This window comes from Triticum aestivum, chromosome 1A (genome assembly GCF_018294505.1).
Source record: "Triticum aestivum cultivar Chinese Spring chromosome 1A, IWGSC CS RefSeq v2.1, whole genome shotgun sequence".
Classification (NCBI taxonomy): domain Eukaryota; kingdom Viridiplantae; phylum Streptophyta; class Magnoliopsida; order Poales; family Poaceae; genus Triticum; species Triticum aestivum.
Genome location: NC_057794.1, coordinates 104,198,321 through 104,214,839, shown reverse-complemented (window position 1 = coordinate 104,214,839; position 16,519 = coordinate 104,198,321). Strand labels below are relative to the sequence as shown.

General features: G+C 47.5%; 3 protein-coding genes across 4 annotated transcripts; 1 reads left to right on the top strand and 2 right to left on the bottom strand.

The window, feature by feature from the left end:
• Positions 1 to 655: 655 nt before the first annotated feature.
• LOC123038930 (Golgi apparatus membrane protein-like protein ECHIDNA) lies at positions 656 to 3,966 on the top strand. 2 transcript variants are annotated; one of them, XM_044462312.1, is made up of 6 exons: positions 675 to 895; positions 1,337 to 1,393; positions 1,491 to 1,694; positions 1,770 to 1,829; positions 2,918 to 3,044; positions 3,541 to 3,966. In XM_044462312.1, the coding sequence occupies exons 1-6, from the start codon at positions 881 to 883 to the stop codon at positions 3,636 to 3,638; spliced, it is 561 nt and encodes a 186-aa protein (XP_044318247.1). In that variant the 5' UTR covers positions 675 to 880; the 3' UTR covers positions 3,639 to 3,966. The 2 variants fall into 2 exon arrangements, with proteins under 2 accessions (XP_044318242.1, XP_044318247.1); XM_044462307.1 differs by having other exon boundaries at positions 656 to 895; positions 2,918 to 3,966.
• Positions 3,967 to 5,075: 1,109 nt separating this feature from the next.
• LOC123038919 (GDSL esterase/lipase LIP-4) lies at positions 5,076 to 9,182 on the bottom strand. The gene is made up of 5 exons (XM_044462305.1): positions 8,648 to 9,182; positions 6,425 to 6,610; positions 6,179 to 6,333; positions 5,821 to 6,085; positions 5,076 to 5,733 (listed from the first exon to the last, which is right to left on the bottom strand). The coding sequence occupies exons 1-5, from the start codon at positions 9,084 to 9,086 to the stop codon at positions 5,483 to 5,485; spliced, it is 1,296 nt and encodes a 431-aa protein (XP_044318240.1). The 5' UTR covers positions 9,087 to 9,182; the 3' UTR covers positions 5,076 to 5,482.
• A 1,578-nt stretch (positions 9,183 to 10,760) lies between these two features.
• Positions 10,761 to 16,267, bottom strand: LOC123038908 (GDSL esterase/lipase At1g09390). The gene is made up of 5 exons (XM_044462295.1): positions 15,682 to 16,267; positions 12,063 to 12,248; positions 11,811 to 11,965; positions 11,438 to 11,708; positions 10,761 to 11,329 (listed from the first exon to the last, which is right to left on the bottom strand). Exons 1-5 carry the CDS (start codon positions 16,136 to 16,138, stop codon positions 11,079 to 11,081), a joined length of 1,320 nt encoding a protein of 439 aa, XP_044318230.1. The 5' UTR covers positions 16,139 to 16,267; the 3' UTR covers positions 10,761 to 11,078.
• Between the last annotated feature and the right edge of the window lie 252 nt (positions 16,268 to 16,519).

The window sequence follows — 16,519 nt, the reverse complement described above, 5'->3', positions numbered from 1 at the left end:
GTAGGTTAGGTTTTTGAAGAAGTTTGAAGGCGAATTTCATGAGAAGGTAGTTGTTTGTGTGTTGATGTTGCTTGCGGTGGTGAATGGAAAGCCGGTCGTGTAGCCGTCTGTTGCGTAGTTATGTGCCGATATTGCTCGCGGTGGTGAATCGGAAGGCCGGCCGTGTAGCCGCCTGTTGCGTACTATGGTGGCAGTGGTCAGCCCTGTGAGGAGGAAAGAGAAGATTGGCATGTAGATCAGTGGGTAGCAAGAGTTTCGTGCTGATCACGTGCCCCTCAAGCACAGGCACGCGAAGATAGACGACAATAAGATTGATCATACGGTTGCAGCTAAAAGTGTAAGTGATCCAGGGGGGAGGGGGGATTGAGGAGAGATGGCATGGAACTCACCAAAGTAAATGAGAGGGAACCGATGAGTGGGGAGGGATGCATCGGTGATGGAAGATGGGTCTGATTGCTGAATTGCTAGCTAGGAGAGCAAATCGGCCAGTTGTGGTTCATAAAAATTTGTGTTCGCTCCGCAGAAAAGCACGAGCTTGCAACGCACGGGCTCTTTCCCTAGTAAAAGATTAAAAGAAAGATTACTGCCATTTTTCTTCGATATAGTAAACCAGATGAACGAATTACAGTTGCACCCCCTTTTCTCTATACCAAGTGCCAATATAAAAAGTTCGGAAAATAAGTGGAAAATAACCCGCGGTTTACTTGAGTGTACCTCACCTCCCCTCCCCTCCCCGATCCTCTTTCTCCCCTCGGTAGAGCCAGGGCGCGACCGCGCGAAGGAAGCAACGAAAGCCCAAAGCTGGCGCATCCTTAGCACCCAAGGGAAGAAGAAAGAGGCGAGAGAGCGAGGCGTCCCGGAGGCAGAGCCAAGAGGATCCATGGATCGGCCCCAGGTGATTACCCCCTAATCCCATTCCCCCCCACCTCCTCGTCGTCTTCTTCGGCTCCGCACGGAAGTTCGGATCCGAGCTCTTCGCTTCGCCTCTACCTCGAGTAGGAGGAAGGACTTGCCCAAGATCTAGCGTTTTCTTGGATTAGGGTTCTTGAGTCCGGCGTCGGATCCAGTCAGGGGGTTTCTTGGAACTGTGTCTGAATCTCGATTGGTCGCAAGAGATACATACCTACTCGGTCGCATGAGATCTAGGCTAAATTAGATCAAGATTTGGTTTCGTCTAGTAGTAGGATAATAATAGGTGGATGCAATTGAGCTGGTTTCTTGGGCTTAATTGGCTCACTGTTAAATCCTGTGGCTGGGAGTCTAATATCTTCTGGCCAGTTTTAGATCTGTTGCAATGTGACTGACTGAATGAATGATGGCATGAACGTTGTTGCAGGTGGTCAGCGAGAACTATGCCAATCCTATAACATGCCTCTTCCATGTGCTCTTCAAGGTACCTACCTGATTCTTCCTCCACGGAACCCGCATGCGCTGCTTAGGATTGTTGCTTGCATTGGATGCTTATTCATTCTTGTGTGTCTCGGCAAAAGGCGTCGGCACTGGCGTTCTACATCCTCTTCTCGCTCTTCGTGAAGAGCTTCGTCATCATCTTTGTCATCACTGTGCTCCTCGCTGCGCTCGACTTCTGGGTGGTGAAGAATGTCAGCGGAAGGATACTCGTCGGGCTGCGGTGGTGGAATGAGATTGACGATGATGGCAACAGTGTGTGGAAGTTCGAGTGCCTTGACGGGGAGGTTCGTGCTTGTTTTGTGTTTGACGTCTCTTCTGCTGTTTGATGGTGAATTGATGACCGAAGTGTTTCCTTGCAGTCTCTTGCTCGGATGAACAAAAAGGACTCGTGGCTGTTCTGGTGGACTCTTTACTTGAACGTAAGTGATATACTATCTTATATTGAGGGTTTAATGCAGTGCATGCATGAGTTTCAACATATTTAGTGATTTGGCATATCTACAAGCTAAGACTTCTATTGAGATCAAGCATATTTTGACATTAGATAATGTTTGCAGTTAATAACATGAACCAATCAGTTAGTCCTAGGCTCAGATAGAAGGCCATCATAGTTTACCAGTAACATTTTCCTACTACATCTTCTTACTTGTTTTAGTTCTCCTTTTGCTTTAGCTATATCTATATCTATGTACCAGTTGGTATGTATTTATAAGGTCAATGTTACATTGATTTTCATCAAACTACAGGATCTTGTTTTAAACAGGAGAAACACAATGTTTATAGTTAAGAGTGCTAGAGCAGTGGTTAAGATCCATTAGGATAAGTCAACATAGACATCCTTGGTAATGGTTAAATGCATAGATGATGCGTTGTGCCTTTTGCTTTTACATAAAAATATATATTTGGTTTCAGTTGTATCTTGGGTGGACTGTGGGATCATGATACGTATTACATAAACAAACCTCGATCACGGTTACATAGATAATCAGCCTTTTGTTCTAGATGCCGAGGTAGCATTATGGCTATTATCCTTGGCCTTGTAACTTGATGTATCCTGACATTTTGGTTTCATGGTTAATGGAACTGGGCGAGTCCCTATTCTTCTAAAAAAATATGCTCACAATGAGATTCTATCTTCATACTAACTCATCAATCCCTTTACTACTAGCATCTATTAAATGTAAATATTATGTGTTTGTGTTCTTTTTCCCTATACCTGTCTTTATGTTCTTTTCCCCAGTGTTACTGCTAGACCATAGTACACAGCACTAAGTTTGGCTGCTGTATTTCTCTAGAAGAATTTTCACCTAATGCAGCTGATGCATAAAAATCTTGAGATGTAGATAACTGAGCCTGTGTGCCAACACTACCATAATCTATGAAAGTGTTCTCTAATCCCTTTGATACACTTTACTGTCTTACTAATTAATGTAGTAAGTAATTATATTAGACTTCTGTAGCTTTGTTTGAACGATAGAGAATATATAACAGCACCTCCATGTTTCAGGCTGCTGCATGGATCATTCTTGGGATATTTTCACTCATTAGACTTGAAGCTGATTACCTTCTTGTTGTTGGAGTTTGCTTGACTCTAAGCCTTGCGAACATCGTGGGATTCACCAAATGCAACAAAGGTATGGCATACTTACATTCTTGTCAACATTTATCAGATGGGGGGAAGTTGTTTTGTACTGTATTGTGCATTGCCCTCACAAACTGCTTATTTATTCTGATAAGCAAATAAGCAACATTATCTATTCGAAGTAAGATTCACTGATAAAATGTTGTAATTCCAGTTCTGCATAACTTCATTACATACCTTTGATATTATTTGTTGGTCTTTCCCTTTTTTGGAACATTGAACTTGTCAGTTCAGCTTCTTGGATTTACAGCCAGATAGTTACTTTGCATATGTGCAGTAACAGAATAACATGAAATTACTATTTTTGTTCTTTCAATCTTCATTTAGCCTGTTGCATTCCACTTTGCTTTTGTTTACTTTATGAGCTCTGCTTTTGTGGTATTATCCATTTACCTTTTTAGAAACAAAAGTTATGTGTTCTTTGTTGAAGCTTGTTGTGATATACCTATCAAATCTTACACACTTCATCGTGGGCATTTATATTACAGATGCCAAGAAGAACATCCGAGCTTTTGCTGAAAATGCCGCTCAAAACGCCATCACATCCCGCATCACATCATCCCTGCAGTCAGCATTCGGTATCTGAAGTCCAGATTACAGAGGCCCAAAATTACATACAACTGTGTACCATCTGTCAAAGAAGATCAGCTTGTGATATCCCGTTTTCATGTGATTTTGGCTTATATACCAAGTAGGTCGATTTTGATTGGAGTGACACTATGATGGAATACAGCGTACTAATTAGCCCTAGGTAAATTTACACTTTCTCCTGTACTAAAGAGCATACTTTCTTCTTCTCTTGTACCCTGGTGTGGCCTAGAGGTTCGAAGCATGTCTTCCAATGCAGAAGGCCTTTTTTGTTTGTGAAAAGGACATGGTTCTGTTATGATTCCTCACATGTTGGACCTGCCTGAGTTCTTGCATGTGCCCTACTAGTGCCCTGGAGACGCAGTTGTCTGTTGTTGAACCTTGAATCAATCTCACACCAAATTTCACCATCTTGTACGCATGGTGAGAAACCCTAACCTTGTCGCCTTGATGAGAGCTTTGTCTAATACATTCTGACGTACATCGCAGCCTTAAAGACCAACTTAAAGACGAAGCGTTGCCATCTGCCTAGCGTAGCACATATGATGACTAAAACCCTAACCTATGTACTAAACTGTAGCTGAGGCACAGTGATTACCCTCCCTGCCATCGACCGTCGAAGTGGCAGGCAGAGAGAAGGCGAATTCGCGGGCTCACCGGCAAAGATTGAAGGATGGAAGACTTTACCCTAGTCGCCTTTGCGGGAGGGGAAAAGAAGGAATACTAAATGATTGTTTTGTTGTTGCACTTTGTTAATGTCATGCAATGTTTTTCTCCTTGATTGTATGCCCAATCCAGAACAGCAGTGGTGTACACGATTGAATGTGACAACAAACAATGTGCAAAAAAAAGTGATTAACTTAAGCAAAAAAAAGTGATAACAAACAATAAAACAGCAAGGAAAAAACAATGAGTGATGGTGGATTGAAGATTCAAAGGACCTCTTCAATTCACAGGATTCTAAACATTGTAAGAATTGTATAAAGTACATGTTAGATTTTTTTGTTATGAAACCAGCCTATCAGGGCTTGCATTTTCTTCGATTAATTTTAGGCTATCCGTCGATGTTCGTTTAGTGAGAGAAGATGTCGACTACGACACGTTTGTGATGACTTCGTCAATCTTAAGATGGTGTGCCGGCTCAGTATCTTGAAGGTGCTCATAGAAATAGTGTTTGTGTGTGCGATTCTATTGTGTTAGTATAAATACAAAATTGCACTGCTATGTCTTCTTGAGCCCTATGAGATTGCGCTTGCACCAAAGTGTGTCTGATTACAGCATGACAATATACGAATCTCGGAGTCGAGATCATCCTATGAAAGTTAGAAAACAATAGATACAAAAAAATTCATATGGGTTGCTATTTTACAAATCAAACAATCCAAAACGAAAATTTTGTGCTAGAAATACAATATTCTGTATAAAAAAGTGCCTATGCTTGGAAGTTTTTGTATTACCTTCTTTTACAGATCAAATAAATCTATGATTCACCGTTTTTCATGAGCTCTGTGAAATCCCAGCCGCCACATACATTGTCTATACACATACACCAACAAAGCAAAATCATTATACTCCAAAAGTGCAAAGAAAATATCGACAACTTTTTACTTGTAGCCGAGGGAGCTATTTGCCTATTGTGTACAAGGAGCCAACAATCAGCTGCGACCTTTACAACACTCACATCATCCATCGTGGTCATCGTATGGATTGATCTTCACCATTATCCACTCATCCATGATCCATTCGAAGCTTCTTCTTTTTTCCTTTTTGTCAAGAAACCATTCTTTTTAAAGTAAGACCCGGCCAAAGTAAGTTCGTGGTTCAATCGTTGATTGATGAGCATCAAGACACAGATGATGGCTTCTTGGAGCCACCATTGAGCAAGCTCGCCAGCTTTACTCTGGGCTTGGAGTACTCGCCACTCATGGCATGCTTGGCGGCAAGGCCGCTGCCGAAGTCGGTGAAGTGCACGCCGTCCCAGCTCAGCACCTTCTCCTCCGGCCCGCAGAGATCGCCGCAGCCGAACTTCCCCGGCATGAAGTTGTAAGGCGGGCCGCCGTTTCCGCAGCACACCATCAATGGCCACTCAATCCCTGAAGAGAAGAACGAGAAGACGATGAGAAGAATTCCCAGAGACTCAACTTCTTACCATTGGCATTTTTTGATTGAATTGTTCATACCGTATTTGGTGTGGTTGGCGACGAAGCCGTACTTGATGGCGAACATGTCGGTGTAGACGACGGTGGCGTCCTTGAGGCGCAGCCGCACCTCGTCGCAGAGGTCGCTGAGCTTCTTGTTGAAGGCCTGCGCCGCCCGGTTGTGGCTGGCGAGGCAGCCGTGCGCGTCGTGCTCGCCACCCTTCTCCTGCACCACCAGCGCCGGCAGGCAGCCCAGGGCGCCCGTGCCATGGATCCAGAACTTCCTCGCGCCATTGTCGTACAGGATCTGGAAAACCACAGTCGCCAACAATAACTTCTGTCAGCGTAACAGCTTGCTTGTAAGAATAAGAACATCTTCAGACGGCGCATCGTAATTTACCCGGATCGCGTCGCCGATCTCGCTGACTATCTGTCTGAACTTCTTGTCCCACTGATCGGACGGCGTGTGCATCACGCCGGCGACGTCGTTGTGGCCGATGTCCATCATGTAGAGCGCGTTCTCGAAGCCCTCCTTGCTCACCGGGCCCTTCAGTCCTGCAAGAACGCAACGACTCTTGTCAGACACATTCCTTCATTCTCCTGCAAGTTGCAACTGTGAGATGTGATGGCAACAAGGATGGCGAACCTAGCTCGATGAGCTCCAGGGATCTGCGCTTGAAGTAGACGAACTGGTCGACCTGGACATTGAGGGAGTAGGGGGAGACGCCGTGGGACACCGTGGAGCCGGCCATGGCGAAGTTGACACCGTTGCTGTAGTCGGAGCCCACTGCCTTCAGGTACGGATTCAGCTCATGCGTCTTCAGACTCGCGCCTGGAAAGATGATACCAAGGATTGAGTATGCAAGACTAATTTCCAGCTTTCGAACACAGGTAATTTTGTAGTAAGCCTCAGCTTGTTCATATGAAAGGAAGTTCCAGACCTACTTCTACCGAATTTTCGTAAGTGCCGGAAAAAAAAGCCTTATCCAAGGACAATATCTTGGACAGCTCGTTAATCAAACCATGTCCCTACACACAACCGAATGTATCTGTCACAACCATATGCTACAGAAACTTAGCTCTTATCACAAGGGAACAATAGGCACTCACAGGTGCCCCCCACCATGTGTATCTCAACCATCTTATCCAGGCTATGTGATAACTCCTATTATTGTACGTACTTGATATCCTCAATTGGATGTTGAAGCTTTCATGACAAACATATTGAAAGTACATATGCTTTCTATTCTGATTTAATGTCACCGCTATGCCTTCACCCAAACTTTTTTTGAAACTAACCTTCACCCAAACTTATTATTTACTGGAATAAATAGCATTGTGATATAAATTCGCTCAAAAACTTGGAGGGCATGCACAGATCACATATCACGCATCTCAGGGAGCAATAGCATCATGGATGGGACTGCTGTCCATGTGCACACAGTGTGAGAGCCATGAACCATCACATGGTGACACATTCTTGAGAGGATCATGGCATGCAAATTGCCCGTAATAGCAAATATTATAAACTAATTAAGGCGGCTGAATCGGAACTTATAAGTGGGCGGAAATGATTCTTAAACATCCCACCCCCATTTCCACTACAGGTGGATAAAGTTTGACCGCGCGAGCAAACATAACGCAACATGAATTAATCGCAATTGAACGATTCCTTGCACGCTGGCATCGTCATGGCATATAGAGTAACCATTAAAGAAGACAAACTGGGACAAGAAAACCATGTGGGATGTGGCTGGTGGGTGTTCAAACCCTAACTGCAATGTCATGTTCCGATCACGGCGTTAATCGCAATGTCACTGTGTTGACCCAGCAACTGACAGAACAGACAACACATGGGTGTGTAAAAATGAACCCACAGAAGTAACCATCAGCTGCATGGCTGTGATTGGAGCGGCCGTTTCAAAATTATTACTATATCATCTGCACGCTTTGGTTAAGATCTACTAGCCCAATCCCCTTTCAGAATGTACAATATTCTACTACTAAGATAAAGCCGTGCTTGGCCCGTGGCTAATTCAGGCGCTAAACGCCGTGCCTAATTCTTTTTAGTTTTACCGAGGTAGCTTTACTACACCTTTTGTGCCGAACAAAGCTGGCCTACGTTGCATAGCTTCACCCTCTGTTCTTCACCTGTTTGGCCTGCCAACCTCTTTGTCTCCACAGAGATAAACAACTAGTATAACTAAGCACAAAGAACAGGTCTTGTCAAAAAATTGGATCATGCAAGGAGATTGCTCTTTCTTAACCCAGCAGTTGGCATCTACAGGCCAGCCACACCCAACCACGACTAGCAGGTCAAAATTACAAGACGATAGGTTTCTTTCTTTCTCTCCCCCGATTGGAGACGAGAAGGACAAAAAGGAGAGGGAAATCAGCCATTGTTAGGTTAGGTAGCACATGCTCGCGACTACCGCTTCAACCACCGTTTTGACAGCACCCGATATTTTTTTAAGTATCTCTTCCACGTTGAAGGCGACATGACCAGCTTGTTGACCCAGATTACTCGAGATCACCCATGACCCATCCATCCACCCACCAACCGAGCCGGCTACGTACAGAGTTCCGGTTGCTCGGTGCGCCGTGGATCGGCGGGAATTTCACGGGAACGGGTCGGTTCCGGCGAGGCGAGGATCGGAGGAAATTCACTTGAGACGATCATGTGCAATTTAGCCATGTTTCTTTGCAGCTATGCTATAGTGGTTTATAATTTCAAATTGATGACGAGCAGCTGATAAACAAGTAATCTGGAATTTGGAATTCACAATTGAGCACTCGGTTTGTTGACAAATGGCGAGATGTGGTAATTATTGACGGGCCGGAGGATATGGGTTGTGGTTGAGCAACTCACAGATGAAGTCGATGATGACGCGGCCGTCGGAGAGGCGGCCGGTGGGGCGGCGGAAGTAGGTGCGTCCCTCGGGTGGCATGATGTGGATGCCCCCGGCCGCCGCCACGCCGCCGGTGTCCGAGTTGGAGTCGCCGAAGTTGAACAGCACCACCGGCGGCTCCGCTTTCTTCGGCTTCTCCTTCTCCGGCTCCGCCTTGGCCGCGGCCACCGCCTCCCCGCCTCCTACCACCCGTGCCGCTTCGTCGCCGCTGGTGGAATTCGTGGCCACGGCCACGACGGTGCCGAGGTTCTGGCGGACGGCGCCCATGGCGGACGGCGACAGGAAGGTGAGCGACAGCACGATGACCGCCACGCCCACCGCCGCGAACACGCAGTAGTACTGCAGGCGAAGGCTGACCACCTTCGCGCCGCCGTTGGGCCCGCCCGCCGCCATGGCCATCGATGGCCCCTCGCAGCTCCTTCTCGGCTTCTCGCTCCCTTGCCCCGGTCTCTCTCACGACGCGAGGGGTGGAAAGTTTCCACTGCAAAGTGTCTACGCGCGTACGCGTATATATGGCGGGATCTTCTTTCCCCTTTTTTTCACAGTGCATCTTCTGAAATTAATTTTTTTATTGCAATTTTTTTATGTTGTTATGTTTAGAGAACTGAAATGGAGCCACCAATTGCACATGCTCCATAAATAGATGATGTTTTGAACATTTTAACATGAACCGCATATGAACTGAATTGAGTGAACAAACACAGCAAAACGTGTCTATATAAATTCGAGTCACAGAAAAACCAAAACGTCTTAAATTTGTGAACCGAGCAAGTGTTTTAGAGTGGCAGTGAAGCGTTTGGTTAAATATCTTTGTAAAATTCAAAGAAACACCCGTTAAATTTCAGGAAGTGATTGCTGGTTTGGCTTCGCGTAGATGGCAACGACATGATTATTGGAGGAGAGGTGGGGAGAGGGTGTTGACGAAGCCGCCGAGTGACGGCCGCATGGACGTTTTCAAACTCGCAAATGCGGGTGAGGGAGGGGGTGGGGTCTGGCTGGCACAAGAATCTTCTTTCCAATGGTGACTGCAAATGTACAAGTTTACGGTTCAGATCTGTTCCAAAAAAGAAAGCCTAGTGGTTTCTAGTCCTTAGCAGCAGCACCTCAGTTGGTCCCCGTTCTGCACCCTAATTATTTTCTAATAGAAGGGGGAAACTGCATAATTAATTAATTAATTAATTACATCTATTTTGAAACGGAGGGAGTAGATCACTACATGGAAATGGAATGATGGAACCAGCTGGGATGTATTCCTTGGCAGAGTTGTAATTTGATCGAACCTTGTTTGCGCTTTGACTTCTCTGACCAATGCGAAACCAAGCCAGACGGGTTCTTCCTTCTTCCTTGCCTAGAAAGTGGGCAGGAAAAGGAAAAATAGGTAGCCATGGCCGAGACTCCGAGCTCCATGTAGACCTGAAACTTTGGACGCATCTGATCTGCCTGTATTTCCAGTCTGTAGTCTGTACAAACCGGTTGAAATTTTTGCATGTCTCCATGATATGCTCCAGGAATGGTGACACCCCTCTACCATCTCCCAAAAACAAACTACCCCCTCCCAAAATATAAGATGTCACTACATCTAATGTGTGAGTACATTAGATGTAATAACATCTTATATAGCGAGACGGGGGAGTATTATATAATACTCTTCCGTCACAGTCACAACGTAAAAAAAACGTAATTTTAGTGACTAATTGTATCCATGTAAAAGGATTTCCGTGCCTCATTTGATTTTTCTCAGTGTTTGCTTTCCATGTGTCACGGTCTCAATGATGCGAGTTCTTCTCCTTTAGATCTTCAGAAGTAAAAAGATATTGGATGTGTTTAGGGCACATCTAGATGTGTTCTAGTTATTGCACATCTAAGTGAGTGAATCAAGCACAAAGAGAAAAAGAAAAAAGAAAATATCCACACGAATCTCAATATAAGATCAATGATGTAGGAATTAGATGTGCAATACTTATGGCACATCTAGATGTGCTTTAGTAAAACTGAAAGATATTTAGCTTAGCTTCTGTGCCACTAAATGATAAGATATCATTCATTTTTGCAAGTTAAAAAACGACAAAAGCATGTTAAATACTCATCTCTATTTAATATTTATTGATCAAAATTCAGAATTTCTTAGACAAGTTCATATATGGCACACAACCACAGACAACCTGCATATGCATTAACTTAACCCCTAGGATATGATATACGCACACTTCGATTATACATAAAGGAAAAGAAAAAGAAAAGAAGAAAAAGAAGATCCCATCTTTCACGGCGGCTGTGAGTCTGCGATTAAGGACTTCCGATGAACTCGCATTGGGGGTTAGTTTTTGTTAGTACCTTCACCTTCATCATTCCTATATCTCAAAGCATTGGGCTCACTGGACCGACGCATCATTACGAGGCCTTGGACTTGGCAGGCTTGACCAAGCTGGTGAGCTTCATCCTAGGGACGGAGTACTCGCCGCTGATCGCCATGGAGGCCACGATGCTGTTGGCCGCGTCGGTGAAGTGGACCCCGTCCCAGCTGATGAACTTGTCGCCAAGCTTGCACAGGTCCATGCTGTCGCCCATGCAGCTCTGCTTGGGGTCGTAGTTGTAAGGGGGCCCTCCGTGGCCGCAGCATGTCATCAACGGCTTCTCGATCCCTGAGAATCGACAGGAACCAACACAAGTTTATATTCACGAACAACGATTACTGAACGATGATCTCGTTGCAGCTTGTTGGCAAAGTGGAATTGGCATCGTTAACTTACCGTGTTTGGTGTGGTTGGCGACGAGATCGTACTTGATCGCGAACATGTCCACGAAGATGATGGACGATTTCTTCAGCAGCAACCGCAGGTCGTCGCAGGCCTCGCTCAGCAACGTGTTGAACCTCTTGGCGGCATTGTTGAACTTGGCGATGCACCCGTGCTCGTCGAGGTCGCCGTCGCTGGCCCTCGGCATCGCCAGCTTCGCCGGCAGGCATCCCAGCGCGCCTGTCCCGTGTATCCAGAACTTCCTTGCCCCGTTCTTATGCAGAATCTGCAGTTTCGCAAGGGTCGAACACTCAACGGTCGTTGCACAGAGTAATTAACCACTGTTTCAGAATTTACGGAAATCCGTCTCTGAACCATGTGTATGTACCTCGATGGCTTTCCTGATTTCGGCAACGAAGTGGGGAAGCTTTGCGAGCACTTCGTCGTAGGGCAAGTAGAGAATGGAAGTGATGTCGTTCTGCCCAATGTCCATGGTGTACAAAGCTCGTTCGAAATCCAGCATGTTGAGCGGGGCGGGCTCATCTGAATGACATTCACCAGGAAATAACCAACAAGTTTGTCAGTTGAGACGGTGCGTCAAAGAAACCAGAAACCTTGGTCAGATCGAGAGGGAGCAAACCTCTTGTGATGGAGTCGTTGCACCTGTCCCTGTAGAAGATGAACTGATCGATCTGCACGTCCAGTGAGAACGGCGTGTCCCCTGGCGTCGCGGTGGCTCCGGCGATGGCGAAGTTAACGCCGTTGCTGTAGTCGGAACCCAGCGGCTTCATGTAGGGGCTCAGGTGGTGCGTGTTCAAGGTCTCACCTGAAGAAGAGGAAATGGCAGAGCAAACCGTTAAACTGTCAGCCAAGTGAAGCATCGAAAACTGAAAAATTCGGATTTATTTCTGCAAATGTTCCGCATCCCAATGGAAAAAAACAGTAAAAAAACACACGTATGGGGCAGGACATGTGTTGTTTATCCTTCCACTTGTGCTCTATGAAAAAGATTCTCCATCCATATATGTTATGCAGGTGAGCTGTTGAGCTCAAAGTCGAGAGGCGTTTGATCGAGTCCACACGATAGTGTTGACTTGCATAGTACAGGAGCAGTAAACTGCAAGGCATTTTTGCCGTGAGTGGTACTCTTATGTTTAATCCTTCTTAATTCTTTCATGCTTTTGGCATTTTACAGGTGCAGTGTTTTTTTTCGTAGTTTTTTTTCTTTTTTGCTTTTTGGCAAGAATAAGATGCACTTGAACAGTACCAGCAGTCGCTGCAGGGAGCAAGTGGAGCAGAAGCATAAACACTAACATGTGCAGAAAAATTTTGATGGGGTTCCCGTGGCTAGCTTGTGTTCTTGCCACTGGAGAACATGAAACTGCCATAGATAGCCTCACCACACCAGTTGACAGAGAAGCTACTTCTGTCAGACATTGAAGCAGATCCCTCGTCTTGCTCTTGCACTCACAAGAGATAGTAGTATCTTCCGACAGTGCATAGATCTGCCTTGTCCAGGGATGGAACCAGCCATTTCACTCCATGAAGCTCAAACCCGCCCCTTTCTTGGCTCCCTTCTCGACCATCATATGCCGAATGGCTCTCGCATCATCCCATCGACCATTGACTGCATACAAGTTGAACAGAAGTACAGAACAGCATAACATCCACCATGTTGTGGCTCTAGCTCAATGAGCTGCTTCCCTACACGTTCGCCGACAGTGATATCATTATGCATCCGGCACGACGACATGAGCGCACCCCCATTGGGATGCATGTGGCTCCGTTGGCATATCCAACAACACGGTATCAGCCTCCTCAACACGACTTGCACGCCCAAGGAGATCGGCTAGGCACCCATAGTGCTCTGTCTGTGGCTCGACCCTGTGGTGCCGCATCGACTGGAAAATTCTCCTCCCTTGGTCGGCACGGCCAGTGTGGGTGCACGCGCATAAAGCAGCAACGAACGTTGGCTGATTTGGCAGAAAACCGTTTCCGAGCATCCTTTGGAACAACTCGAGTGCACGGTCAGCATGGCCGTTCATCGCAAGCCCTCCGATCAACAAGTTCCACAGCACAACTTCACAGCAGCGAAGAGAGTCAAAAGCACGGCACGCCTCGTCCATAGCACCCACACTTGTCTTTATCCTCTTCTTTTGTCAACAGAAGACACGCACGCTTTGCGTATTCGCGAAAAAGAAAAACTAGCTAGTCGGAAACTAGAAGAGGGGAACCGTCTGGATGGATCCGAAACCTCTGGCCTGTCATCCGTCTTGTGGGTGAGCGAGGATGGCGCGGCATGAATGCGGGAGGCCTGGAAGACTCGAGCGCTTGTTCGTCCAACCAACAACCACAAGGACAAACGTATTACAGTACTGCTAGGAAATTGTTGCGTCGGTGCGGATCTCTTGTTGTGCGGCCTTGTGGGGATCTATCGCTCCGACGTGTACGATATGATCATATGGGGACCGGCCGGCCGGGACATTGATTCTCTCTCGAAAACTCGAACGGAAGAAGGTGCAACTCAACTCGATTTCCCTTCCTTGTGCGGGATTGGGCCCCAGCATCCACTCAAAGGGAGAGATGTCGGTCTGAGCACCACGGGATCAAAGCGCGTAATACGGAGCAGAAAATTACTATTACTACGTGGCCGGTGGCCATGTGCAGGGAACGACCAAAAAGGTGGCTAAAAGATGGGCAGAGGTAGCCGCCGGTGGTTCGGTCGATCGAGCCATGTGATGCTAGCGCTAGCGCAGCATGTGATTTTTTGGGTGTTTTTTAAATAAAAAAAAGAGGAGTGAGGACTCAGGAGTGGGTGAGGAGTTGCTGCAGCTAGCTACGTCAGGTCGCTCCTCCCTTGCTCGCTAGGCATTCCCAGCCAACTCGCTCCGTGCCGGTGCCACGCTCCACCACACCCACCTCGTCGTCCAGGTCCTAGCTAGCTACGTCATGTCATCCACGACGAGAAATTCGACTCACCCTCGTCGTCGTCGCATTACACTCCGCCGAAAACGTGCAGTAGTACTACTGCATACTGTGGTCACCCACTCACTCCTGATGCTTAAGATGAGTAAGCTCAGGTGCGCGTGTGTGCGTGACGAGACGAGACGAACCCGGCCGGGCAGGCAGAGGAGCTGTCGGCGTCGTGCGATCGGATCCAGCGGCCAGCGCGGCGCCTTCACCAACCACTGGTTGGATGGCTGGATGGATATGCATGCCACCCTTCTGCTTAACTGATCTACTCCTACGATCTCATTTCTTTTCCTTTCTTTCAACGAAAGCTAAACCTACGTAAGTTGATTTAGATTAGTGCGGGGTGGTTGGCATTCGACAACGGCCGCATGCACGAGGATGCTTCAAAACCTGGCATGAGATTCCGTGTTCCCACACAAGCGGCTCGCTTTTCTTTCCTCCTTTCCGGCCACGGCCAGAGAGGTCGGTCAGTGCGCATCATCTGTGGTTGCCAGACCGAACGGACAGACAGACGTATGGACTTTGGTCTTTGGCGTCAACCGCCATCACACGAAAACGTTGGTTGGCCATCAATTCGGGGGTGGATCTACCTCCCCGCGGTGGCCGTGGCCCATGCGCCTGGTTTCTCATGGAAACGGGACAAGAGCGGCGGAGAGACGCGTCTCGCCCAGGTTTTGGCGTCAAGCCGAACGCGTCAAAAACCAACGGAATCCGCCAGACCACGTTGATTCGGTGGCCTGGAAGAAATGCGACGGCATGCTAGCTGGGCAGATGTAGATGGATGGAGGTCAGGTCACGATTTGGCCGCCAAAACTTTCACACGGCATGGCGGGGAAGGCGAAAACAGTGTACCCGTCGGACCGCGTTCGTGTTTTTTCAGCTGATGGCAGGTCACACACCATGGTTATGAGCTCCAACGACGGTCAAGAAAAATCAATCAAATATTAATGAAAGGGAAATTATTTTCAATTCAAATGCCAGCGATTAACCATGATTTCCAATTCTTCCACCAACCTTGTTAGCAATTTTCAGTTCAAACGCGCCCTCTTCCTCCCCACAATCGATTCCCAATGCGGCCAAGCATATTGGAGATAGATTACGCAATCCGACAAGACATTCGGTGGATTGATCTACTAGCGCTGGTAGTAAATTCCCTCGAGAGAAAAAAAACAGTACTACTCGTAGGAGTATTTAAATTACTAACACTTGGTTAATCTAATCAATTTCTACTTTGCCTGAAGTGACGGTGAGAGAGGAGAGGAGAGGGGAACGCGGGGGGTACTCACAGATGAAGTCGAGGACGACGCGGCCGTCGGAGAGCCGCCCGGTGGGGTGGTGGAAGTAGGCGCGCCCCTCCGGCGCCGAGATGCGGATCCCCATTATCGCCGCCACCCCGCCCGTGTCCGAGTTGGAGTCGCCGAAGTTGAACACCACCACCTCCTTGGGCTTCGTCACCACCTTGGCCGCCGCCTTCGCCGGCGCCGGCGCCGTCCCCTTGATCTTCCGGTGCTCGCCCGCCCCGGCCCCGGACCCGGCGGGCGCCGCGGCGGTGGCGAGCGCGGAGGTGGTGGAGAGGGCCGCGCCGCTGCCGGCGGCCGGCATGTAGCGGAGCGTGGCGAACAGGACGGCCCCGGCCACCGCGCCCAGCACGCAGTAGTACTGCAGCCGCAGCAGGCTCATGTTCTTCATCAGCCCGCCGCCGCCGCCGCCGCCATTGCCTCCCCCGTTCGGCCCGCTCGCCATGGCTGGCCTTCCCTGACTAGCTGGCCACTGCCGCTGTCGGTCTTCTCCCTCCGTGCTCTCTGGTGTGCGACTCTTGTCTGTCTCTCAGTCTGTGTCTGTGTGTGTTGTTTATATACAGTGTTATTTAGGGAGCTCCCAAATGCACATAGCACAATGCTTCAAACGAAGAGAAAGCCCGGAATAAAGAAACCATGTTGCACACAACATGTGCAGGGTTGGTGTGTGCCCTGTTTTCCCTTTATTTTCGTGGCTTTCATTCTACACCAGCTACCTAAGGGTAACAAGCTACTCTCTCTGTTCCATATAAAAGTATTTTTGACACTATACACATTCCTCATACTTTAAAAAAAGAAGAGCAATATGGTCCTTTTTTCAAAAAAA